The 26,447-nt window shown below is 42.2% G+C and overlaps 4 protein-coding genes across 8 annotated transcripts; 3 read left to right on the top strand and 1 right to left on the bottom strand.

Moving 5' to 3' along the window:
* Nucleotides 1-6,525: 6,525 nt before the first annotated feature.
* On the bottom strand, nucleotides 6,526-9,231 carry fbxl15 (F-box and leucine-rich repeat protein 15). 3 transcript variants are annotated; one of them, XM_037464450.2, is made up of 5 exons: nucleotides 9,066-9,231; nucleotides 8,609-8,771; nucleotides 8,012-8,514; nucleotides 7,666-7,888; nucleotides 6,526-7,525 (listed from the first exon to the last, which is right to left on the bottom strand). In XM_037464450.2, exons 1-4 carry the CDS (start codon nucleotides 9,089-9,091, stop codon nucleotides 7,699-7,701), a joined length of 882 nt encoding a protein of 293 aa, XP_037320347.2. In that variant the 5' UTR covers nucleotides 9,092-9,231; the 3' UTR covers nucleotides 6,526-7,525; nucleotides 7,666-7,698. The 3 variants fall into 3 exon arrangements, with proteins under 3 accessions (XP_037320347.2, XP_037320348.2, XP_037320346.2); XM_037464451.2 differs by having other exon boundaries at nucleotides 8,609-8,768; XM_037464449.2 differs by lacking the exon at nucleotides 9,066-9,231 and having other exon boundaries at nucleotides 8,609-8,833.
* Nucleotides 9,221-11,528, top strand: gpx9 (glutathione peroxidase 9). Of its 2 annotated transcripts, none has more exons than XM_037464453.2 (6): nucleotides 9,221-9,337; nucleotides 9,860-10,220; nucleotides 10,339-10,432; nucleotides 10,831-10,961; nucleotides 11,050-11,180; nucleotides 11,277-11,528. In XM_037464453.2, exons 2-6 carry the CDS (start codon nucleotides 10,089-10,091, stop codon nucleotides 11,332-11,334), a joined length of 546 nt encoding a protein of 181 aa, XP_037320350.1. In that variant the 5' UTR covers nucleotides 9,221-9,337; nucleotides 9,860-10,088; the 3' UTR covers nucleotides 11,335-11,528. The 2 variants fall into 2 exon arrangements, with proteins under 2 accessions (XP_037320350.1, XP_037320351.1); XM_037464454.2 differs by having other exon boundaries at nucleotides 9,231-9,337; nucleotides 10,125-10,220.
* A 115-nt stretch (nucleotides 11,529-11,643) lies between these two features.
* Nucleotides 11,644-14,002, top strand: ndufb8 (NADH:ubiquinone oxidoreductase subunit B8). Its single transcript, XM_037463675.2, has 5 exons — nucleotides 11,644-11,798; nucleotides 12,079-12,205; nucleotides 12,394-12,493; nucleotides 12,754-12,909; nucleotides 13,829-14,002. The coding sequence occupies exons 1-5, from the start codon at nucleotides 11,708-11,710 to the stop codon at nucleotides 13,919-13,921; spliced, it is 567 nt and encodes a 188-aa protein (XP_037319572.1). The 5' UTR covers nucleotides 11,644-11,707; the 3' UTR covers nucleotides 13,922-14,002.
* A 193-nt stretch (nucleotides 14,003-14,195) lies between these two features.
* Nucleotides 14,196-25,393, top strand: sec31b (SEC31 homolog B, COPII coat complex component). Of its 2 annotated transcripts, XM_062560153.1 has the most exons (26): nucleotides 14,196-14,357; nucleotides 15,067-15,320; nucleotides 15,471-15,666; nucleotides 15,764-15,859; nucleotides 16,097-16,237; nucleotides 16,429-16,571; nucleotides 16,661-16,760; nucleotides 16,867-17,028; nucleotides 17,354-17,506; nucleotides 17,590-17,820; nucleotides 17,909-17,983; nucleotides 18,069-18,161; nucleotides 18,268-18,385; nucleotides 18,735-18,913; nucleotides 19,005-19,131; nucleotides 19,332-19,477; nucleotides 20,049-20,222; nucleotides 20,306-20,464; nucleotides 20,565-20,751; nucleotides 21,216-21,590; nucleotides 21,672-21,710; nucleotides 22,557-22,615; nucleotides 23,100-23,225; nucleotides 23,311-23,430; nucleotides 23,548-23,619; nucleotides 24,196-25,393. In XM_062560153.1, the coding sequence occupies exons 2-26, from the start codon at nucleotides 15,118-15,120 to the stop codon at nucleotides 24,373-24,375; spliced, it is 3,654 nt and encodes a 1,217-aa protein (XP_062416137.1). In that variant the 5' UTR covers nucleotides 14,196-14,357; nucleotides 15,067-15,117; the 3' UTR covers nucleotides 24,376-25,393. The 2 variants fall into 2 exon arrangements, with proteins under 2 accessions (XP_062416137.1, XP_037319571.2); XM_037463674.2 differs by lacking the exon at nucleotides 21,672-21,710 and having other exon boundaries at nucleotides 14,199-14,357.
* The last annotated feature ends 1,054 nt before the right edge of the window (nucleotides 25,394-26,447 follow it).

Here is a 26,447-nt window from a genome sequence, read left to right as displayed (position 1 = left end):
ATTCCTGACCCCATAATGTGTGTGAGGGAGGGGGTGGAGGGGGTTGGGGGGGGGGGGGGGGGGGGGGTATTACCTTTACTCCAACAGTGCTTCCCCATATTCCATGACCCCACAGAGACATTACAGTGGGCAAATATAAAGCAGGGCTTCATGAAGCCTGAGCTTATCTGGGCTCTGAAAGTATGTGAGACATGCCTGGGAACAAAAGGCCGCCTCTCAGCCTGGGAGCAGGCCAAGGGGATCTCTTTCAGCAGCCACAGATTGCCCTGTGTTTTCTTAATTGACAGACCCCGGCCACATTTGATAGAAATGACATGCAGCTGGCAGGGAGCCCCGGCCTTCCAGGTAGACCACCTTTCAGCAGGAAAATTGTCCCCAATCTAGTTCATAAAGAGAGTTCGATGGAGGTCCCTCGGTCTGCGTCATGAACATAGCGTGCTGCGGTGGGTTCGGCTCACTGTGGATTACACCTGTGTGGGAAAAGGTGGGTTAGCTTTCCAAAGCTCTCATCGATACTCACTGATGGCCTCTGTAGCAGTATTTTCACAAAAACCTCTGTGATGTGTTGCAAGTGCTGTTATTGTCAAGTGAAACAGTCACATTTAACAATAGGTGCTTATTTATTCTATATTAAACTGATAACTGTGACTCAACCCAACTCTTTTATACTGCACACATAACATAACTGTTAGCTTTTTAGAATATAACCAGCTGATTCAGTTGTAGTGGTTTCTGTGCACAGATATTACAGTCACATACTGATGCACCGTTGCTGCTTTCATTCAGACTGTACATCTGTTGATTTTGCTTTCTTTTTTTCTCATCTCTTTATTGTTCATTCTATACATTTGTTTTTCTGCATATTCAGATTAGCCATCTGCTTAGACGCAGAACTATCTTTCATTGTACTGCTACTTCCTATGTGCAGTGACGATACAGTTGGGTCTAATCGTATTGCCGGGTTACAGTTTGGAGGCGACGCTTCATAAAGTCTGAGGAAAGCATGTCCTCAGCTGGCCACATTCAGTAGTGCACCCTCGCCTTCTTATTTTAAATGACACTCTCAAACAACCCTGAGAGATGTAACATCCCTTTATCGGTGTTCAGACATTTCACGTAGTTCCCCTCAACATCAAAGCTTGTGGTTGCTGTTGTTTTAGAAATGGTATGTGCTGGTTTCATTAGGAACATTCTTATGATTATATTTTTACTTATTTCTATGATAAATGTATATATGTGTGTGTGTGTGTGTGTGTGTGTGTGTGTGTGTGTGTGTGTGTGTTTTAGGGTAAGTCTTTGATCTAATTGTAATGTATTTTTTGACTGTGGTTATTGTTTCAATGAATTGTTGGTTGAATTATTTAATATTTACTTATTGTGATCATCATCTGCGGTACCAGGTTGTGTAGTTGTACGTAAGGTCTAAACATAAACAGCTTTCTTTGCTCGCCACTTTTATGAAGATTCTTCAACATCTTAATAAGAGGACCACATTCAAAAAGTAAGTCACGTCTTGGGTGCTGAAAAAATAATCTTGAGACTTGCCAGTAGCCACAAATAACCACATAAACTGCCAAAATGCCGTTGTCAAAGCGCATATTGTACAGATCTCTTGTGTTCACTCGGATGCCGGGCATCCCGAAGGCTGGAACTCCACAGAGAATAAGGAAGGGGGCCATATGGCATCCATGTCTCAAGCCCCCCCCCTGATCCACCCTGGCTGATTTCCCATCCGGTGGAGGCAAAAGGACTTCAGGGTGCCAAACGCTGTTGGTCCCCTGTGGATATCAGTGGGCCGTGGAAGATAAGAAACTAGCCATCCTAGACAGCGCCTTTCATCAGCAGATAAGAGGAGAACAGGCCCCTCAGCTACACCTGAAACGCCCCTGATCCACATCAGCTCTACAGCATTCATCCAATTCAACCCACAAGTAGCCTTTCATATATATATATGTATATATATTTTTTTTTTTATTTGGGGGGGGGGGGGCTGATATTAGAGATATTGTGAGTCATTTTGTATACACAAATACATGTGAATAGAAATAACAGTTCCCTCTAGTTTAAACTAGTCCCTCCCTTTTGCACTTTTCTGTGTATGTTGATCTTTATACACACACTTGTTTCCTTTACTTACTCTTTAAATCAAGCTTCAACTGCTTTCTTCTTTAAATGTTTCGACTATTTCGAATGTTTAAACTAAAAATATTAAGATGCCAACACACAAACCACATTTCCTTCAGGTTTCTTTTGCTGTTTAATGTCTTTTGGAAGCCGCAACACACAAAAAAATATCCACATTGAGCTTGTGCAACACATCAGGTTGGGACAAAAAGAAAAACACATAAGAGAGACTTTTGCTCACATTTTTGACATGAACTGAATTAAACTCACCTCACTAACATGATGACGTGCTCCATATATTTTTTTATTGCGGGGATGGAGAACCAGGTGAAAGTCATCGTGTGCACAATGCATGCTTGGTGGAGCTCCTGTCACTGTGTGCCATGCTGATTCCGTCCCCCCAGCTGCCTTTCTGCACAGGGGACCTATTTCTCTCAGAGCCCCAGTGAAGACATAAGAAGATTTTCTTTCTTTTTTTTTTAGGAAAAGGGTGGGTCACCACTTCCCTCCCCTGCTCCAGAGATGCTGGTCGGTTAATGAAGTAACAACAAATTGGGCCGCGGGCTAATTTGGAGTGGCGTTTTCCTGGCCTCTCTTGGCCCACAGAGATGTGTTTCATTTTCTCTTATCAGTGATTCAGTCATGTGGATTTACGCATGGACGCTTCTGTCTCCCCCGATCGCTGTGCTAATGGAAACTTCGTTAATGTCATTAATCTACGTGCCGAGACATGTACTAAACACATATTTTGCTATTTGTTCCCCATTCACCAAACAATACTGAGAGTATCTAAACAATGAAGCAGCACAGAAAAACATTGACAGTGGGGACAAACCTTGGGTTAGATCTCAGTTAATAGTTCAGGTGACAATAATCTAATTATGGCTTCAAACACTGGGACCACATCCCTCCACCGATGATCATGTTCACCACATTCCACAGATAACCCCATCCAATGATATTAATGGTCGACATTTTAAATGACACAAGTGAGGTGCACAGTGCAAGCCTCTGAGCACTATGCCTGAGAATGCAGTCCTTCTTTGTCAGATCTTAGTCTCCATGCAAAGCAAATGTTGAATATGGCTCCAGCATCTTCCAGTGTCCACTGCGCGTAACAAGATGTGATCTGTGATTACGACAGAACGTTGAACTCTGATCTCCGCTGGCTGGAGGACACAAGTTCAACACAGTTACTTAAAATCTAGCCGCACAGATTAGTCAGAGGGCAAAATCCTCCTGCCAGGACGAATCGCCGTCACGCTTATTGTTTACATGCTCTGCTTTGGTGGAATCAGGTAAAGTCTGTTGATATTGCAGCCAAATTGAGCGTATGCAGCTCTCCTGCAGGCATCTTGGTGCTCAGAATTGGTTGTGACTCGAGTCTGGTCCGAGCTCGTTGCCTCTTAAATAGAAGGGAATAAAAGCTGGGAAAGTGGAAGAATGCTTTCTGAAGGAGCAACAGAAGAGAAATTACTCGAAAATGAGGCGAGGATTAAAATGAATCATTGACTGATCTGCCAGTGCCTTGTGATTATTCACTGGATTTCACAAGAACTACTACGAGAATTACACCATTATCACTTCACAGGCTTTAACTGTGAAATTTCACTATAGAATGCAGTACTCATTTTCATTTTAAAATGTAGAATTTCACAGTTACACTATATTGGCATTCTACAACGGCCTAATGCCATAATAACCTTACTGGTGGTTCACTATTAATTCACGATTCTACAGCAACATTCAGGGTGTCTTAAATCAAGTTATTCCAAAGGATCTGTACGAGGGAAATTATTGTAGCTCATCGATCATGAAAATCCTACGAAATATCTTAAAGTTAAAGAGGAGAAGTTTTTTCATCAGTTCATCAACACCTAGAAAATCCTCCTAAAATGAGAGCCTCACAGTTTAGTTGACAAGATTGCTAACACACATGTTTATTCATGCTAATGCTAAAATTCCACATTATTTATTGCTTGGTTGATCAAAATTTTGATGGCCACGCACACAAAGCCATTTCAATGTTGTCATTAGTTATGCTTCTCTGGTGCTAAAGGATGGATCCCTAAGTCGCGGGATCCAATAAGGTTGTATATGAATGGTTGGAGGAGATAAACTACATCAAATAAATGAAAGAAAGACTCACTCACTGATGGAAGACGGGAAGAAGAGTCGCTTAATTAAAAATATGAAAATGAACCAAATCTCTGACACAGTTTTGGGCCGTCTGAACGGCTAGTAGCTATTAATTCTCTCACCAAATAACTACGACCGTAATCAATTTCTGATTATTGTTTAAGTTTTACAGAGAGAATATTTTTTTTAATTGATATGAACAACAACGTTGCTACAAGATCAATTGACCCCACGTTTGTTTATTTCAGTTGGTTTTCTTATGAGAGGGTCTTATTTCATGATCACCTGAAGTAAAATTGACAATCAAGTCTCTGGTTTGACTGATGCTTTGTGGCAGAAGACAAGTGGCCCTTGACCTGTGGGTATAAGGTCAACTGATATCCAACAGTAGAAACTTTCACCTTAGAAACACTGTGCTGCCATCATTTATGTTAATTTTAATTTAAAAAAGGCAAAAACATATATTTAGTTCTTTAAAACAGGAAACAGAAAAAAATGTTGGGTCTATGTAAAATGTTAATAATGATAAAGAGGGTTATACTTTTTCCTGCCCCTTTTCCCCATCACAACAACTTTTGAACGATTCTATTTACAGAATTTTTAATTCTATTACTTAGTTAAGACCACAAAGATCTGTACGCTCTTGTTGCGTGAACCCTTCGACACAACGCACACCAGCTATGAACAGCATCAATAAGTTAGTCAGAGATGACTTTCAAGGCAGATATTAAACTTAAATCCTGCAGGTTAAAATCGCTAACTGAATACAAAGGACCTACTTCACTGTTGTGCCGTGGTATAAAATGATCAGTTGCTATTGATCAATAGTTTAGACCAAGTGCCAGATTATTGACAGGAAGACAAAATATGTTAGGCCGGTTATGTTTTAGAAATCCCCCCGTACACTCAATCATTGGAGCAAAAATTGCTCCATGGTGTATAATAACGCAGCTATGTTTCTTTCCCCCCTCAGCAGATCAATGCTAATTGAGGTCCTACATGATGAATGTAGTCTGAAACATTTTTAACCCCCTGACTGCCGAGCAGCCACAAGGACAGGCCCCTGAACACTGAAGATGTTATTTAAAATAATAATATACAGATAAGTTTTCTAGTATTTCTAATTACTGTCTTACAGTAAATTGCAATTCCTCCTCTTCATATTGTGATACAAGAGTAACATCTATCCAGCATCATTTGTTAACCAGACCCCACACTTCTAATAAGTCTTGCTTATAATGTGCTACATTCTTGTTAATAAAGGATGCTATTGTATGCTTTGTAGCGTGAGTTGCTTCAGGAATTGAAATTTCAAGATTACCTTGTAACTAACGAGACCCTGACGTCTCCTCGGAGGCACAATACAATACGATGATCAGCAAAGCCAACAGACGGATGCTGTTCGATCCCTGAAGCCCTCCAAACACAACTCTCTGTTGGTAAGCTTTCAGCCTGGTGGACAGCAGATGGGGTAAACCGAGCCATCAAGTGGAAAATAGACCTGTTGTGTTGTCACTGAGGCAAGTTGCAATGTAATCTGCCAATCGGACCACCAGAGGAAACTGTAAGAGGGATTTTTACCACGTATGAACAGGGGGAAGCACTGACTCATGTTGTGCATTCACTGCATTAAGTGTCCACATCACTGTTCCCATATTTACTGTGGTTTGAAAGTGACACAGCCTCTCAAAAAGCACAATGACAGACACCTATCCTGACTCGCTGCTGCCACCTTGTGTCACTTTGAGTCATAAAACATCTGGAGAGGTGATCCCCTTCGTTAACTTCACCACTGCAAAGCTTTGACAGCAACCTCTCATGCCTGACAATCAAGGGATTTGTAGGATTTTAATTCCTACGAGATTAAGAATCTGTAAAAAAAAAAAAAGGAAGCGTGGATCATTGTTTTCTATTATTTTTATACATCAAATTGGTCTATAACACTTTGGCGAAATTCTCCAATTTGTCAGGGTTTTTTTTATTCAATAATTGTTTGGACAAAGTGACCCTCATCTATCCACAATAAAGAAAGTGCTTTCCGTAAATGTTTAGTGGGTTTTGCCAATGGTTACATTTATTTTAACAGCAGGGGTCATTTTTAGCCTGTCACAGAACTCTCTTGCCAAATATTACTTACCGTATATAATAAAAAGTATTAGATTTTAAATTTTAAAAAGAGAGTGGTGGTATGATATACTTTTAGATACATTGAAGTTCTGGAATCAGCACTGGGAAAGAAAAATGTGATTGCACATCGTAATATTGCATCAAAGCTGATTTATGAAGCCTGAAAAGGGACAATATTCAACTGATGATATTTTGCTAATTAATATTTCTTACGTATATATTGAATATACTGTATTACTCTGTAACAGCACTTCAGCATTCTAATCATGTCAAGTATTTAATGGAAACAATACATTACTACTTCAAATACTTTTTTATACATGTATGAATTTATGAGCAATATGAATTCAAAGGATCGCTTCACCAACGGCAAAAGAAAATGTATCAACGTTTTCCCACTAATCTCTGGTGGCTTTCAGCCATGCAAGATAGGTTTGATCCGACCGTGAGCAATAAAGCTGGTCAGCAGTTTTTCATTTTAGAAGCAGTTAAAACCTCAAGACCATGAGGACGGTGGATTATTCTGAGCAGCCAGGACTTTGTTTCTGGAAGACAAACAATCAGCACTACTGAGAAAATTGTATTCGCCTCCATTGAATTGTAGCGGCAGAAAAAGTCCCAGAAGTGAAGGTAACAAAAGCCTGAAAACATAAAGCCAAAACAGAGAAAATGTTGATTGTGATTTGAGTGAATTTATCCTTTAAAACACAGGCAAAATGAAATGTTTAATTGAACTCAAACATTATTTTAATGTTTCTAAATGAAACGTAAGATAATTTCTTAATATGTCATAAAAACAAAGTAAAGCATTACTTTACTTTAAAAACAAAACAAAGAAATACACTACTATAGTTAAGTAACTTATTTTCCTTAAACCCACAATATTACAACACTGAATGATTAACTAACAGTGGAGTGACATCTTTTAGACATGAGGCGGCAGTTCTTAAAAGTACATGGCTTTCTTTAGTCGTTTTCAGACGTAAACAATATGTTCATCTTTGATCCCATTCCGGTGAGCTTTTTCGCCCACGTTATTTTTAAACTTGAGAGTAAAACTTCCAGGTCCTTTTTTTTTGGAGCCACTCCCACGAACATGTGATGCAGTTGAGAGTGGCGGCTTTGATGAGGACACCTGTAACAAAGGAAAGTAAATGTTGATTACAAATGATTGCCGCCGCCGCCTTTATTTGCCGCAAATAGACCTCATTTATTCAGATTCATTTTTGGATATAAACATGTCCGAAGCTCCCATATGCTGCTCTTGTCGCCTACCTGTGTGCACATGACAGCTAGATGGCGAAAAGACTATATTTGGAGGTTGATAAATGGAGCAAAACCCAACACATCCTGAAGAAGCACCAGAGCCCTCTGTAAAGGCGGCTCAACGTCTATCACAACGTTGCGCTTGCGTAGAGGATCCAGGCTCGACTCTGTCACGTCGTGGCAGTGATTCACCTTCAGGGACTGCAGCTTCGGGCAGTACTCCGCGAGAGTCCTGTGAGCACAGCACACAGAGGATCTTAAGGATGGATGCACAAGTGAGATGGTGCATATAAAAGTGTGGGCAGGGGTTGCACAAACTTCTCTGGGTTAGACTTGAAAGTAAGAGGAGACACACCTGATGGACTGGTTCCTGACCCGCAGGCAACCTGTCAGGTCCAGCTGCTCCAGGCCCCTGCAGTTCTTGGCCACCTCCTCCACCGACTCGTCAGTGACGTTGGCGTTGACAGCCAAAGACAGAGACCTCAACTTCAAACACTTCTTGGCCAGGTAGCAGATGGCGTCGTCCTTGAGCTGGCGGCAGGCGGTGAGGTTGATGGACTGCAGCCCCCCGCAGTGGTCGGCGAGGCTGCGCAGGGACAGGCTGTCCACCCACTCGCAGTGAGCCAGGCCGAGGTGGCGGAGGTGCATGCAGCTCAAGGACACCGCCACCAGGGAGTGGCGGGTGAGCCAAACACACCCGCTCATGTCCACTCTCTGCAGGTGCTGGTTCTGGCCGATGACTGGCAGCAGCTCTTTGTCCGTCACCCAGTCGGAACAGCTCTGGAGAGACAGGCTGTGGAGAACTTTGTTGTCCTTTAACATGGAGCAAAACGCTTCCTTGGAAATGGATGGTCCAATCTGTAAATATCAAAACAGAGCAGAGGGCAGGCGTCTATCACCAAAAGTCGCAACATATACAAACCGGCTATTCAGACTCTCACTGTGGACTTACCGAGGACAGATCAAAGGTCCTGCAGTTGGCTAGATACACCTGGATGAGGCTGTGGAACTGCTTGCTCACCCGTTGCAGGCTGACAAGGTGCTGCAGTGGCAAATGGCATAAAATATGTGGCACAAGGACATCCTCCCAGGGCAAGTCCAAAAGGTGGCATCTGCTGAAGAAATGCGGGATTGTTTTTACTGCTGAACTTTGACACTGCATGTACAGCTCCACACAACCGGAAGCAAGAATCGTGGAATCATATCGAAACAAATCATTTTAAATAAGCCACGTCACGACATTATACAATTCACGTTGGCGGGCATAAATAAAGAAGTGTAACGACAACCAGCTACATCCCCCAGTTGTTGTTGTTGTTGCTGCCGCTGCTAGCTCTCTAGCTAGCTCGCCGGGGCAAAAAATCCAGCTGCTTTAGAAACAAAAAACTCCCGTGTATGGAGACACTTACGTCCGCATCTTGGCCTCTTCGTCCATTCTGATTCAACCGTGTTAGACGAAGTTCTTAAGGACGCGCTGCTCTTTACATAAGTACCACAATAACGTATTTTCCTTTAGCATCTTTCAAGCGTTTAAGGTGTAGCCCAAACCTAATGCTGCATTCGGGGACTATCAGAATACTTTAAATCGAGTCTTGAATGACCTGTTTAGTATCCAAAACCGTAATACATTCTGATAAGTTTGGTATTCATGGAACACAAATGCCAAGAATTTGGAGTAACGGTGAGGTACCCACATATTACTATAACATTACTTGTTTTGCTACCTGGTATGCTAATGGGACACTTTAATATGTTGGTAAAGCAAACAATTGCCCAATGATGCTTCATTGGACTGTTAAACCATACAAAAAATTCTGAGAAATGCATTTTTTGTTGTTAACTATCTTTCTTAAATATTTGAGAAGTTGTGTTTAGGTGACGTAGACCTGTCATTACTATGGTCTTACGCGTTTACGAGTAACGTGAACGCAGCAGTTCATTTTCCGGGTTGACAGACAATGATCACTCTAAAGCTATTTACATATTTACTCTGCGATGATAAAATAACAAAACAGTTTCATTGATAGCTAATATACTCCTATCATGAAGAAGCCAGTGATTGATGGATTCATGATGATTTATATATACACGTGATGGTTAACGGTTAACTTTTTTCTCAAAGTCTGAGTTCTACAGATGAAATGATGCAACCACAATGACCATGACCCATATACATATATTTTTAATCTTTATTTTTGCCCAGAGCCAATTAGCTATCACCACATTAGCAGCCAATTTTCACGGAACACCTGCGCTGCACAAATGACAATCCTGCCTGCTCACCTCTGCCCAGGAGGACAATGAAGTCAGTCATGCTGAAGAATTGCTGCCCCATGAGTTATGTTTGAGTGAATGAGATGAGCCAACAGGATAGACCAGTGAATACTCACTCTTGACTGACTACAATCCCATATACATGCTAAAGTATAAGAATGGCGTGTAAATCAATCTATGATTTCTCTGTTGAGACCCTGGATGGACAGCTGGTTCCGCTCAGTAACTACAGGGGTAAAGTGCTTCTCATCATCAACGTTGCCACCTTCTGAGGGTCAACGATAGAGGAGGTAATATTCTACAAAGAGCACTGATTGATTGCAGTCAGATCACATTATCTCATAACACGTGTCCTGTGCTTTCCTTTTTTTTATTAAAGCCATCTGATTTTGTGTCCTGTTCCCTCAGTACCACCGACTGAATGCGCTGATGGAAATGTTTGGCGACCTCAACTTCACTGTCCTAGCATTCCCCAGCAACCAATTTGGACTCCAGTCACCTGGTGGGTACACTAATGCTTTTGAAATGTTACAGAGATAATACATTATTTACCTTATCTATTTACCTTATGTGCCAGAGGAATACTGCACTCTACACAAGTAACTCAGTAGATTTACTCAAGTACTGTACTTAAGGAATGGGTTATTCTGCAGAATGAGTTTTTTTTGGTGATATTACTTACTGGATTTTTACTCCTAATTGCAGATTTTTACAATAATGTATCAGTATTTTTGCCTAACTAAAGGATAATTGGTTTGTCTTATGTGTTACCACGTAAATGCACATGCTATGTAGTAAGCATTTTACATATTATTTTTTAGTTATTAATATAAAAATAAATAAATAAAAGTAAATTGTCAAGTTATTAGTAAAACAATTATTGTATTTATATCTTTTCAGAGGTGAATCATGAAACCCTCAACATTCTAAAGTATGTGAGACCTGGTTGTGGATTTGTGCCAAAGTTTCCTGTCTTTGGGAGGGTTGAGGTGAATGGATTAAATGAAGACCCTCTTTTTACATATCTAAAGGTAGTGGGATTCTTTTTACAAAGTATTTGAGTATACAATATTAGTTGATGGGTGTTTTTAGTAATAGGTTATATTTGCACTGTCACAGGAACTGTTGCCATTTGTGAATCCTGTCATTGGAGATATGAAGAAATTCTACTGGAACCCAATCAGTGTCAATGACATAAAGTGGAATTTTGAGAAGTTCCTAATCACGGCAGATGGCATGCCCTTCAAAAGGTGAAGTTATACATCATGGACTGCAAGTTAGAAACCGAATCCTCCCTTCATTAGGTCATACATAATAGTGGCTCTAATGTTTTCCCTTTACTGCAGGTATGAACTTCATTGCCCCATTGAGAATGTGGAGAAGGACATAGCAGATCTTCTATGACGGATTTTGTTTAAATTCGTCACCGGTAGCAGAGTGACGATCTCCCAGTAAATGCACTTGTGCACCTGAGCTGGATCTGATGGGAAGAGGAACAGGCGTCGGGGCTTCAGCACATTCACTCCGAGGACTCGTTCCCTTCAGCTACTGGACAACTCATGAATATAAATAAATAAAAACGCTATAAAAGACGATTTCTACCAGTTACATTTTTGTCATTCCCATTATTGCTTCTGTTAATAGGCTGATGGTTCACGCAAACGTTACATTTGTTAATTTATATGTTTAGCGTGAATTGGTCCTTACAGGGACCCTTACTTCAAATCTTGCGCATGCGTACTTCCTTGTGTGTGCCGGACGGCAGCAGCCAGTAAACATGGCTGGAGTTGGTTTCCGACGGTGGGCCCAGGCTCTCGCTAAAGGCAACGGTCCGGGCGTATCCGCCCTTCTGTCGGGACGTAGAGCAGGTTAGTGAATGCATTGCTTTCGTTTATAATTTCTGATACATTACTGTTTAGAAACGTGCCACATGTGACAGTTTAAAGCCTCAAATGAAAGTAACCTTGACACGCTAGTGTTGTCTGTTGCTAGCTGAGCAGCTACCGCTAATTTGAGTATGAAGCTTCTTGTAACATTTAACGTTACAACCACAGGCTAAAGGCTGGACGCATTTTAATTTCTTTATTATTGTTTCCTTTTGCGTATTATTTATTCAAAATTGTGTCTTGAAAAATTCCATCGTTTCAGCCTCCGGTGTGTCAAAGGGTGACCTGCCTGGCCCTTGCCCGACGTCTCCCGATGAGACAGCTGCAGCAGCAAAGAAGTACAGCATGACGGTTGAGGACTATAAGCCGTATCCCGACAAGGGCGAGGGGTGAGCTTTATTTTGAAAATAAAAAGCCAATCATTCGAAATAGTTTAAACAGCCCTTTGTATCTTTGCTGTAATGAAAAGTTACAGCTCATGTATAGCTATGTTGCCTGATGCTTAACCACTGGCTTAATCACCGGTAATAAAGCTAGTATATGCCATTAACTAACTGCCATCGGTGTGTTTTTGTAGCTTTGGTGATTATCCAATGTTGCCAGAAAAGTCTCAGTGTGAGAGAGACCCCTGGTACCAGTGGGACCATCCTGACTTGAGAAGGAACTGGGGAGAGCCGGTAAGATGATGAAGACCTGCTGTTGTATCAGATGCAAAAGTTCAACTCCTATACCCATATTCAAAATGGCCAGCCATTAATAAAGCCAAATGCTGCCACCATTTGCAATTATTGATGTTAAATGTTATGTTCATTTATATTTTATTGCTACTGCACTAGAGACACCACACATTGAGTATGGTATTATTTCTGTATAATTCTGTCTTGAATGTGAACATTTTGAGGACATGCATTAATACGTGATGGTGCTCTATCTTTAGTTGCACTGGGATTTCGACATGTTCATCAGGAACCGTGTGGATACATCTCCTAGTCCTGTGGATTGGTCCACAATGTGCAAACAACTGTTTGGTTTCATCGGGTTCATGCTGTTTATGTTCTACGTTGGGGAGAAAATACCAGCTTATCAACCTATTGTAAGTACACATAAATGCTTGGGTTTACTTATTTGTACTAAATTCTATTGTAAAGATATGGGACATTGCCAGATAAATTAATCAATATCACAAAGCTACGAGTTCCGTGACTTTATCTCATCACTCTGGTGTAATTTCTTGTCTAACTTATTTTTGCAACCCTTATGTTTGCATGAATCAACTTATTTTAAATATCTGGGACAGGTTTAAGAACACAGCAAACTAACAATTCTCCCACTTAAGTATTGAACCTTGTGTCCCAAATCGCATACTTTTTCTCTTTTTACAAAGTATGAATTGTGGCATGCCTTATGGATTTTAATTGAAACATACTGTTTTGTTATGGCATTGCTTCTTGATTTGTGATTTACCTTACTCCTATATCCACTGTGGAGACAATTGGAGGTCATAATAAAAAGAAAAGCCTGCTGGCTTGCTTACCGCAAGAAGTGACAGAATGCTTCCAAGTATTTTTGATATACTATGTACTGGTACATGCGTAATATCTATCTAGCATAATACATTGTGTTAGTAGTATAGTTGTTATATCCCACAGCCACAATTTGTTCAACTAAAATCTGCTACAAATTGTCTGAGATTTACAAATGTCCAATCGATTAAAGTAAAAAAGCCATAATGTACAGCATAATGATTTCCAACTAGCTAAAAGAAGAGCAAATAGTCTAGATGTAATTATTTGTACTCATTCCAGCTCGCCTTCGTCAGTATCAAAATCACTCCATTTAGTTTGTTTAATACTTTTATTCAATGTAAGCAAGACTGTTGTAATGTTTTCTAAACGTATATTTTTAACACTTTATTATTATTTTTTTAGTGGTGTGTCTTGTGTAAATGGGATGTTAAATTGTGATTTCCTTAATAACATATATTTTCATAAAAGCATATGTCTTTCTTGCAGGCACCGAAACAGTATCCCTTTAACAACCTGTACTTGGAGAACGGAGGAGATCCGGATAAACAACCAGAGGAAATCAAACATTTTAAAATCTAATGACTACTATCGGTCTCCACTGTGTATATATATATTTCTGTCCAGAATAAAGACTTGTGTTAAGTCACATTCCTCAACGTGTACCTGTTGTGGTTGTTTTGTGTATAGAACGACTATCAACCTGTCACATTGTTCACAACTTTTTTTAATTTGATGTACCAAAAACATATTCACAACTCTTTGAGCCATCGTTACAATTCAAGCTTCATACAATGTATTAAACTATTTATTTTTTGGGTCAATGGAGACATTGGGGTTATCTTACTGTATGATACATGTCCGCGTCGGCTTCCGTAGATCAGTGACAACACGGCGAGGTACTTTGGGCCAAAATTCGCCTGTGGCTAAGCTGCTCGCTTTGCTGAGAAGAAGCTAGCTCTCCAGTTTGTTGCGGATGCCGACGAGGCGGTCACAGGCGGTGAACAGCAAAGTTGAAGTGAGTTATTCTCAAAGCATGCATATTTTCTTTTCTGTGGCTAATAGTGTCTTACACCACGTTTTTTGAAATGTGGAAGCAAGGGTGGTGGCTGTAAGATTGATCGCTAGCTAGAAGCAGCCTCGGCTCCGGTTATGCACTGGAAATACCCGGCGCTGAAGGCAAGAGACTTTAACCTGTCAGCTAATAGGGCTTTGTACGTAGTAGCATGCATAATAACTCAACCAACCACTACCGAACTGACAGTTTGGTAATGGTGGCAATCAGATTTTAACTAAAGTGCTCAATGTTTATGGTAACGTTAAGTGTACGACTTTTAACGTTAGAGGTAGATTTGTGATTGCTAACATTAGCTAACTAGCGTTACATTTCAGGTTAGCTAACTTAGTTCACGTTGAATTAATTTACAAGTGCTTTGGCGACAATTTAACGTAATTTTGATCACCGCAACTGATCGGAATTCACTAACATCCGGTTGACCTATACTGTGTGTCATTTTAACATTTTTAAGTTACCTGGATGGGCACAGCTAAGTGGACGTTAGCCCACAGTTCCAGGGAATAGTCGGAGACAACCTGTCAGGATGGCACCTTGTTGGAGCTGAGTTAGAATGAAACATTTTATTTGTGAATGCAGCTGTGTACGGTACTTGAGAGTGTAATGTTAACGTAATACCAATTGTTAAACTAAGACATTTTTTTTTATGTAGTCGAGTCCATTCGTTTGTCCAGGACTTAAAGGCACCTAATCATTAAATAAGATGAGGCTGAAGGAGATCCAGAGGACTGCCCACCAAGCGTGGAGTCCTGCGGAGCACCACCCCATCCACCTGGCCTTAGGAACATCTGCACAACAGCTTGATGCCTCTTTCAACACCACAGCTGCCCTGGAGATATTTGAGTTGGATTTCTCAGATCCATCCCTGGACATGCAGCTCAAAGGCTCCTTACCTACCTCCAACAGGTAAATTATTAGTATCAATCTTTTACAGTTTTTAAAAGCATGTACTTTAAACTATTTCGTGGCTCATTTGAAATTAAATTGGTGTTATAGGGACTGCTATCTCTCAGTTCCATTTATAAGAAATAACTGTTTGCGTTTCATATTCCAAAGGTTGCACAGTATCGTATGGGTGAATTTCGGAATGGGAGCCGATGGTACTGGAGGGAGACTTGTTGGTGGCAGTGAAACTGGCACGTTAACTGTATACGACCCAGAGGTCATAATGAGCTCCGGTGCAGAGGCAGTAGTGGGGCAATCTGACAAACACACAGGGCCGGTCAGAGCACTCGATTTCAACCCTTTTCAGGTAAAGGTCTTCAGATCAATTTTATAGAGAAGGACTTCCTTCTTGGTGCTGCTATACATGTTTGATAATCGTTCTTAATTTATTTTTTCTCTATCAGAGTAATCTCCTTGCTTCAGGAGCAAATGATTCAGAGATATATATCTGGGATCTAAACAACTTGAACAGTCCAATGACACCGGGAGCAAAGACGCAGGTGTGTATGTGTGTGTCTGCGTCTGTGATTGAGATAGTTCACACATCTTTTGTGATAAAATTAGTTGATTTGTTGTGTTGATACAGACCCGAACTTGCAGCTTTGTTCGTCTTCACCTTTTGTAGTTTCATGTATGTTGGCTAATACTATAAAAACACTGGAAATGTTTGTTGCATTTGATTGTCTGTTTGTCTTAAAACAAGTCAGGTTAGTTTTGACAGCGTTTGTTTGTTTCAGCCTGCTGAAGACATCAGTGTTGTGTCGTGGAACAGGCAGGTTCAGCACATCCTGGCCTCTTCCAGCCCCAGTGGGAAAGCAGTTGTGTGGGATCTGCGAAAGAACGAGCCAATCATCAAGATCAGTGACCACAGCAACAGGGTTTGTGGCTTTTAATATAAATTGCTTTGGGTCCTTAGTTCTCGTCTGACAAAAACGCTGCAAATTTATCTTTCATGATTCAATCACTATCTGCTCCAACATTATGGAGGGAGGAAGAGAAAATGGAGAAAATAAACACGATGTAATTGCCTCCCTGTAGAAAGTATCTTATCCTCTTAAATCTGTTTCAGATGCATTGTTCAGGAATGCTCTGGCACCCTGATGTTGCCACTCAGTTGGTGTTGGCCTCTGAAGATGACCGAATGCCGGTCATCCAGATGTGGGACCTCCGTTTTGCCACTTCACCCCTTAAAGTCTTTGAGAACCACACAAGGTCAGGCTTAAATGGTTTATGCTTCTTTCAGATAGTTTGGTCATGTTGCTGAATATACCTAACGTACTTTCTTTTGTGTTTCCTTACAGGGGGATTCTGTCCATATCCTGGAGCCAGGCTGACTCTGAGCTCCTACTGAGTAGTGCTAAGGACAACAGGATCCTCTGCTGGAATCCAAACACTGGAGATGTATGGAACAATCCACTGCTGCTTCTCTGTTATGCCTGAATTACATGGCATATTATGACTTAGTGAAAACGATGTGGATTATTGTGTCTTTTCCCCCTCACTTTAGGTCATCTATGAGCTTCCAACAACAAATCAGTGGTGCTTCGATGTCCAGTGGTGCCCCAGGAATCCAGCCCTTCTTTCGGCTGCCTCATTTGATGGCAGAATCACTGTTTACTCTGTTATGGGAGGAAGCTTGAAGGCTCAGCAGCAAAGTTCAGCAGATAAGGTAGTTACTGTCCTAAAGCCGTGCTGTGCTGCCTTGTTTGACCACAAGATGGCGGAGGCGTGAAGGGTTTTTTGGGGCCATTGGCTAGTGGATAATAATGAATATTTGTGATAGTTAAATGATTGATGTAGCGTGGTCACAATCAATGATGGTTTTCTAGATTAATTTATCTGATGACCGTATCCAAAACCCAAAGACTCAGTTTTCAATCATGGAGGACTAACAATCCTAAGATATTATTATAGTTGCTGTCAATCGAATAATTGTTTTAGCTTTACCTCAAAGAGCTGTGCTTGTTTTTAACACCAAACTCTTTATTTGACAGATTTCCTCTTCATTTGATTCAATGGACCCCTTTGGTACAGGGCAGGTGCTCCCCCCTCTGCAAGTTCCTCAGCCTGCAGTGCAGGACACTATAGTTTACCCTTTGAAGAAGCCCCCTAAGTGGGTGCGCAGGCCTGTGGGCGCTTCTTTTGCTGTAAGTGCAACATAAATATGTCTAATAAGCATGAGGATAGAAGAGTTGACAACTGATTTTGTGCTGTGTTTTTTATTTTTCAGTTCGGTGGAAAGCTGGTAACCTTTGAGAATCCCAAGCTGCCTCCAGTGCAGAGCCCGCAGCCCGTCCCCAGACAAGTGTTTATGAGCCAGGTTACCACGGAGACGGAGTTCCTCCAGCGCTCCAGGGAGCTGCAGGCAGCGCTGCAGTCGGGCTCCTTCAACAACTACTGCCAGGCCAAGATCCAGAGCGCCACGTCGGACGCAGAGCAGGACATTTGGAAGTTCCTTCTGGTGGGCCCTAACGTCCTCTTGACATTGAGACAGTAAAGAGTAGTACCATTTTTTTCATTTTGAATATGTTTACTTTGTCTGTTTACAGGTGAACTTTGAGGATGAAGCCCGTGTGAAATTCCTCAAACTTTTGGGCTTTAGCAAAGATGAACTGGAGAAAAAGGTATTCTGCCCTCCGATTTTTAAACGTAGCCATTAGCTGATATCATGTTAATGTCACTCAACATAAATACATTATGTTTATTCAGATCTCGAAATGCTTGGGGAAGAGTTTTCAGCATAATGGACATGGGGTTGATGCCAAAGATCTGGCAGAAAAGATGCAGCGGCTCTCCACCGAGGTCTGCAACTGTGCAAGCAAAATGTTCAAATAGTTTTTGTTTTCTTTCTTCCATGCCACGCTTTTAGCTCTTGTCCACTGTAAAATGTCTGTTGTTGTGCTTACAGAGGTCGGATGCGGCATCTGCTGTTGGTGACGCCAGAACTTCTGGTTCTGTTTCACCGACGGACTTATTCAGTCTGACTCCAAAGGAAAACTCCAATTTCCAGATCCCTGTATCATGTGGTAATTTACAATACATTACGTTACATGTCATTTAGCTGACGCTTTTATCCAAAGCAACTTACATTGCATTATAACCCCTGCGTTACACTTTGCCTGGGGAGCAATCGGGGGTTAGGTGTCTTGCTCAGGGACACCTCGATATAGCACATGTAGCAGCCGGGATTTGAACCACCAACCTTGTGACTGCCAGCACTACTCCACGCGCCACCAAACCCTCATTCCCACCCACTCTTAATGATTTGATGGCAACAAATGTTATCTCAATATAAAAAGGCTGTGTTTGGATTCCATAATTGCCAATGTAAGTGCGTTTTGTGTTGATGGTGAATGACCTTGTCCTCCTTTTTAGACACCGACGGTCTGATAAGCCAGGCACTACTGGTGGGTAACTTTGAGGGAGCCGTGGATTTGTGTCTTAGCGGCGGCCGGTACGCTGAAGCCATCCTCTTGTCAATCAGCGGAGGGGAGGAGCTGCTCAAGAAAACTCAGCAACACTACCTGAGCAATCAAAAGAACAGCATCTCAATGGTAAGAATGTGTGTTTGATTCCTTCTGTTTCACTCTGTGCAACTAGAGAAGATTAAATGAAATTAATTAAATGTGTCCGTCTCAAATGTAGCTCATTTCATCGGTGGTGACGCAGAACTGGAGGGACATAGTGCAAAGCTGTGAGTTAGATAATTGGAAGGAGGCCCTCGCTGCTCTGCTGACTTACGCTCACCCCGAGGATTTTGCCCGCCTGTGTGGTAAGTGGCTCACGAACGCGGCAGCGCTCCGGTCGTGTTGCGGCTTGCGTCGCTCCCAGACAAATGGTGCCGTTTTAAAGAATACTTGCTTTACTTGCTGAAAATCATTTCTCGTTGTACTCCGCCTGCCTGCCCTAATTTTCTGCCTTCTCGCTTTCTCTTTTTTTAACAACGTTGTATTCTGCAATTCTCCTTGGTAGACACTCTGGGAGGTCGTTTGGAGCGTGAGAGGACGGAAAAGCGCTGCCTGCAGGCTTGTCTGTGTTACATCTGCTCTGGAAACATCGAGAAGCTCGTGGAGTGCTGGGCCTTACATAAAGACTGCTCCTCTCCTCTTGGTCTAGAGGTACACTCCTTTTAATCTGTTTTATCTACCCGAAGCACTGAAAATGCATCAATATCAGAACTTTTTTTGTTGAGCTGGTAAATAAATAATAATAATAATAAATTAAGCAATGTTGTTGAATTCATTATTTAGATGAACCCACTAATTGATATACAATAGTATAAACTGATGTAATTGTTCATTAATGCAGTTTGCAAAGACGTCTTACTTGTCTACCAGATGCATTACATTGCATGTCATTTAGCTGCTTTTATCCAAAGCAACTTACATAACTTTAACCCATGGTCTACATTTTGCCTGGGGAGCATTTGGGGGTTTGGTGTCTTGCTCAGGGACACTTCAACATGGCACGTGGAGCAGCTGGGATTCAAACGGTCAACTTTGCAGTCCCCAGCACACCACGCTGCTCCATGCGCCATTATCGTCCCACTGGATCCCACTGATATGTGATGAATTAAGAGTGGTTGCTTGTTCTGATGTGCAAAGTTTGAGCGGATATTTTCATGGGCTGCACTTTCATGGACACACACAGTGACATCTGACGTTCTTTGCCTGTCTGCTTATCTTTCAGGATCTGGTTGAAAAAGTGATGATGCTGCGCAAGTCAATCGAACGCCTCCGCAACAGCGAGGTTGAGATCCAGAGCCCCATCCTGGCAGAGAAGCTAACCTGCTATGCTGGCATACTGGCTGCAGAGGGCAGTCTGGCCATTGCCATGACCTATCTGCCTGAGAATTCGGGCCAAGTAAGCATAATGGCAACCAGCACATTTCTTATCCCCAAAACAGGTAAATAACATTGTGTGTTGACAGAATGATGTCTTCCCAGGCTGGGATCACAATGCTAAAAGACAGGCTGTTCCACGCTCAGGAAGAGGCTGCTAGAGGACAGCACCATCCCAAATCCCTCAACAGAGTCAATGTGTCCACAGCCAAGCCTGTGGACAGTCCGGTTGCTCACACTCCAACACCAAAAGCACAATTGATGGTATGCATTTATTATCAATCAAATCCGAAACGTTCCCACCTAATTATTGAGGTCTGAACTTTTCTTTAAAACATAGTGTTATTTTTATCTCCCTCTTTAGGGTCAGTATCACCCCGCTGCTCCTTCCCAGACTGCCCGACAGCAGCCTCCTATGCCGTCGGTATTTACCCCCCAACCTCCAACCCACACCGGGCCCGATCTGCCGCCTTATTCTCACGTACTGCCGCCCAATGCGACCCGCCCCGCCTTGAGGCCACCTTACCCTCAACAGCCTGCTCCGGCTCCAGGTTTGATGTTGTATTAAACTTTCACCTATTTCCCACGGATCAAAAAAAACCACACCCTGAACAGGGTTCTGTAACTTTAAGAACATTGTACGGATAAGGCCTCTCTATCACTTTTAAACTGTGCGCTAGTGATTAGCGGAGGATGTATTTTGCTCGTCATAACAATATAGATGTTTGAAGTTAGCATTAAACCTAAAGGTAAGACACACTAGTTTGATTAAGCTTCCAATTGTGTTGTCTACCCACTACTTAATATATGCTTGACTACGTACTAACTCCTGCAGAGCAAGCAATGTTTGAATGTTTCTTCAAATGTTATGTTAGTTATGTTATAAAGCGTGTCTAAATCACACAAAATCTGCGAAACGAGCTGCTGTGGGTTTTGTTAAAAGTGAAGTAGATGATTGGTTCTGGAGAAATGTAAAGCATGTATGTTAAATGGAATGGCACCTCTCCTTTCCTAGGTTTCCTTCCTCATCAGTCATTCCAGCCTCAGCGCATGGCATTTGGGGGACCCTCAGTCTTCCCTCCGCCAGGTCCTTCGATGCAAGCTGCTAACCTATCCGGACCTCCACTATCGCCTCAGTCATCGACCCCAGGAGGCATGCTCACCATGTCACCGACGAGCTTCATGCCGTCTATCTCTTCTCCTACGGGCCCCATGCCGCCCAGCTCCCAAACAGGTCCCATGTACCCGGGGGGCCTCCACCACCAGGGGCCTGCACCCCCCATGGCATCTGGTTCTTATGCCCCTCTCGGGTCAGGGTACCCACAGGGCGGCCCGGGGGCTCCTGCTGTAAAGCCCTTCTCGGCCCCAGCTGTTGCTCCTCCTACTACGGGTAGGTCTCACGTAAAAGATGGAGTGGCAACCTGTTGGTTTATTGAATCCTATTCAGCTGTGCACCTCATTTGACTTGCAGGATTCGTTCCCTGGCTGAATTCCCAGTTTGACCTTCCAGGTGACACCAATAGGGTTGGAATAAGAGTGCATCGAAATGTACACAAAATACACTTGAGTGACCAGAGAAATAATTGTATGACACAAAACACACCTATATTAAAGTCCATAATACAGGGTTTCTTTTATTTTTCTGGTCAACCAGTGTAGTTTTGGTAGTGTTTGCTTGTGCCGCTGTAAGCTTGAAGGAAATATGGTGACTTAATTTGTATGGCTATATACACATCAGCTTAAAACACAGTGATCAAAACCACATCTTCCACAAAGTATTCATTAAGTCTATTAAAGGAAATAAGGTAAAAACAAAGGGCTTGCAGGCTTTACTTATTTTATATGAGTTTTTCTTTAGTTATTTTGCTTTGGCATTTATAAATCATCAAGAGCAAAACAGAATTCAGAAATGTTGAGTTTTCCAGCTTTGTTTTGATTAAATCGTTTTTGCTTGTTGAATTCTGTTTTTGATGTGGTGTGTGTGCGGTGTGTATCTTGATAAACTATTTTCTCAAGCAGTTGGCCTATGAATGGTCTAGTGGAGACGTTTTTAAAGAGAGACATGTTTTAGCTCAACCATTATATCTGTGAGATGTCTAGTATAATTTAGCATTGAGATATCTTTTGCTGTTGGGTGATCATTAGGATGCTGCCTGGACATTTTTCCACTTTGGCTGCCTTATTAGTACATGAGTTTGCTAGAGTGTTCTGCTTAATGAATATTTTTGCCAGCTACACAACCACACCAGGCTCAAAGAGGTTGTTTTGTGCTAACAATCCTTGACTGCTTGAGCGTGAGCCCAAAAGAATGCCACCTGTCACTACTCAAATTCTCACTTGTCTTTCATTGTTTTAGGACCCCAGGAAGGCTGGAATGACCCGCCAGCAGTACGAGGCGGACCCAGAAAGAAGAAGGTATTCATTTCTTTAAAATATAATGAATTAGATGTTAGAAGCCAATGTGTTTCCTTTATTTACTTCTTCATTCAGCAACTAAGGCTGTGAGCAAAGGTCAACTTTAGTCATTCTATTTCAAATGATCTGCTCTCATCTGCTGTAGTTTGGGCCAGGTTAAATAATCCAACGGAAAAACTGCTCAATTCACTAATGAAGTGTCCATTCGTTAAGCTGCACTGATGAACATTTGATGGATGAAAAGACTGAGTGCAATTTGAAAGGGGTCATGCAGAGTGACAAACCCTCAGAGAGATGGGCCTGTGCTCTCATTGACCTAATTTTCAGCAAACAAGTGCTGCAACCTGTTAAACCCCCAAAAGTAAAGTTGAACATTTGGTAAGCTTGTGTTGGAGTTCCTTCTCCTCCTCAAAGTAGCCAAAGTAAAACCATTAAAAGATTGACTCTTTTCTTGTCCCTGACTGGATGCATCTTACTGTCTCAGCTCCCTGAAAACTACACGCCACCAACCCCCATCACTGCCCCTGTGATGGGGTTCCCCATGGAGGGTCCTCAACCCCACGGCCACGCCCAGGTCCCCCCCGGAGCCCCCCAGGAGCCCAGCGTTCAGGTTTGTGTTGGACAAGTGGATGTTATCGGATTTCTCTCGGAAGCACTTTTCCACCCCTTGCGTTTGTGTGCTTGTTGTTCCTCAGCTTCTCCAGCAGCTGCCGGCGGAGCGGGTGGAGCAGAAGGAAATCCCTGCTGAGCACGCCGTCCTCAAATCCACCTTTGACAGCCTGGTGCAGCGCTGCCAGCTCGCCGCGGGAGACCCAGTAAGTGTCACTCTTTTTTTTGCACCGTTTGCAATAATTCTCGCATGGATTCAAGGAGAAAGTTTGGGTTCTGTTGTATAAAAGCGACTACTACAAATAATTGGGTTTTTCTTTCAGCAAACAAAGAGGAAACTTGATGATGCAGCCAAGCGTTTGGGATACTTGTACGACAAGCTGAGAGAGCAGTCGGTAAGAAGTAATTACATGCACAAGCACAAAGTTAATTATCAAGGAAAATACATTTTTCATGCAGTAGAGATATTTTACTACCCAGCTGCTCCACCATCAAACTGAGAGCTACGCCACACTGTCATTAACTTTATACTCTAATACGATCTGTTTTTTGGGACAACAAAAAAAGCAGTTAGAGAGCAAAGCGGACAGAAGGGTCGGCAAACCGCTTAGAAGAATATCTCCAGGATGTCAAGTTGGTTCTTTGGCAAAAAACAGATTAGGGTAGAAGTGAACAACCACATCACCTGGTGATTGACACAAGATAATAAAATGAAGGACCAACTTAGTTTCTGCAAAGCCTGGGTAGGTCCTCATCCACAGATTCAACCATTCACCATCCAAACAAAAGACCCTGTGAACATTCCTTCATTAGCTAATACAGCATAGACGTGGTAACTCAAACAATTTTGGGCTGCTGGTCTGACCAACACAAGCTATTCGAGGATGTCTTCGTGGGTACTGTGAATTCTCTGACCTTTTATGGGCTCAACATCAAGTGCCACGTAGTAACATGTGATAATGTTCCCTCAGCTCACGCACAACATTCTGAACGGGCTGCACGAGATCAGCCGCTGCGTGGCGAGCCAGAACTACCAGCGGGGCCTGGAGGTCCACACCCAGGTGGTCAGCAGTAGCAACTTCAGCGAGATCTCCGCCTTCATGCCAATCCTCAAAGTGCTCATGACCATCGCCAACAAGCTGGGCGTGTAATCCCTGGGAAGAGGGGGGGGGGTGACACCACCACCACCAACCACACTTCAGTGTTATCATACTGTTATATATGTATTTATTTCTTTTTGACCCAATGACGTGCTTCGATGACGAGAATAACTACTGATGATGTTGCGGATTGTGGTCTTCATCACTCACTACATATTCCTCCCTGGTGGCTGGTTTCAGCACCGTGGTGGAGTCATGTAGCGATCTGTGATTTTAGGATAAAATGAATGTACTCGCAGGGTCGTGATTCTTTGTGTCAATTCAACGGTTGGTGTAATATACAAAGTTTGAATCGAGGTGTTGTTTCTACTTGCATTTTCAAAGTCCACATCCCACTGGTGCGTATTTGTCCTTGAATACGTTTCGCTCAAACACAAGCAGTGCTCCAAGCGAAACATCCGGGACTAGCAGCTCCCACGTCCAAATAAGGGAGGGAAATGGTATGACTAAAAATTGCGTTGATCTCACTATCTGTCCTGTCGGTGTAGTTTCTACGGGGAGAAACCTGACAAGCATCAAGGAAACTGATTGTTCTCTTCATCTGCTGTAACCGGTTGTCCGGTTGATTGGGCCACGAGGGCTGCAGAAGGAAGCCGTACGGGGATTGTCATCTTTCTGTTTAATTTAGATTTTCCCTGCTGAGTTCACCTGGAAGCTCATAGGAAAAAATTACATTAATTTATGTTGAGCTGCAATTGATTTTAAATCTGTGCTTCACCCTGTGTTAAAGATGCTTCTACCCAGGTTATCCTTTTGTAACTAGAGTAGTTTTTTTAAAACAGTGATTGTTTTAGATTAGACCATCTGATGATACGATGATAGTAACAAAAATGAACTAATAAATTAGAACATGCAGCTGGACATAAGGCTGTATAGTTTCCTGTATCATGGCAACAGAAGGCAGTAAAGTGCCTCTGTGGGCTCATTGTTGCACAGATATTTATACAATCCACGTTGCTTACTTTACTCATGTCGCTATCTTTTTCAAATAAAACTCATTCAAAGCTGAGGATCAAGATTTCTTCAAACATTGTGATTTATACGTTCACCTATTAGGGAGAAACTATGATTACTTCGACATTTCTTAAATATATCATGACTTTTTTTAGAAAGAGCAACCTTAGTTACCTTTGTCAGCTGAATTTATTAATACAAATACATAATGAAAAATTGTTAATAATTAAACTATTAATGTTGAACATTTGGGAATGGTTTGTTCCTCTACAACGCATTAATACACGATTCATTAGTAAAGCCCTGTTCGTTACAGCCTCTATCCTGAACATTCTTTGGACTGTATTCAAAGATGTTGCTTTTCTTTTGCGTCAAAGCTCTTGGAATCGGTGAGGACTCCGATGGAATCCTTCCACACGGCGCCTCCTGGCTGTCCTAAATCCCCGCGTCCACTGCGCTTCGCCCCTGTAGGTGCATGCCTCAGCGGTTCCTGGGAGGTGGAGCTTCTCAACCACCAGGGTGTGGACAGGTGTGTTGCATTCAATGACGGGAATTATTAGATTTTTTTTTTTTACCTTGTTGTGCAGAACGCTCTGCGATGACTGTCTGTTAGGCCGGAGGCTCAAATGCAGCTCAACTCGTTACTACTATTCGATTATTTTTTTTTTACCAGATCACATTTCCCATTTAGACGTGTCTAACTTTAGAAACTCAGGTGTTTCCGCAGGCTCGCTCCATTGGTGGAGGGGGGATCACAAGTCGGGACCTCGAGGCTGATTGGCCGGTTGAAGTCAGACGCTCTGAGCCGTGGAGCATGAATGTTTTTTTCTATTTGGGGGGGTTGAACTGCAGTAACCTTCCGTCATCTCCCTTCTGGGGTGATGTTAATACTGTTCGCTCACCTCACATCACACCACAGCAGCCTGTGAGTCATGACGTGACGCCGCCCTTGTGGGACTCAGTAGCTTCAGGACTTTAATTATTCTCCTATGTGCTGCTGTGTGTAACTCTGAGACAGCCTTCTACTATTAAACTACTACGAAACAGTACTTCACAGTGCTGCAAGTGAAGTTTTTTCCAATTTTACAAATGGAAAGCATCTTTTTTTT

Source organism: Pungitius pungitius, chromosome 21 (assembly GCF_949316345.1).
Source record: "Pungitius pungitius chromosome 21, fPunPun2.1, whole genome shotgun sequence".
NCBI lineage: Eukaryota > Metazoa > Chordata > Actinopteri > Perciformes > Gasterosteidae > Pungitius > Pungitius pungitius.
The sequence above is the reverse complement of the archived record's forward strand: the minus strand, read 5'-3'. Positions and strand labels throughout refer to the sequence as shown.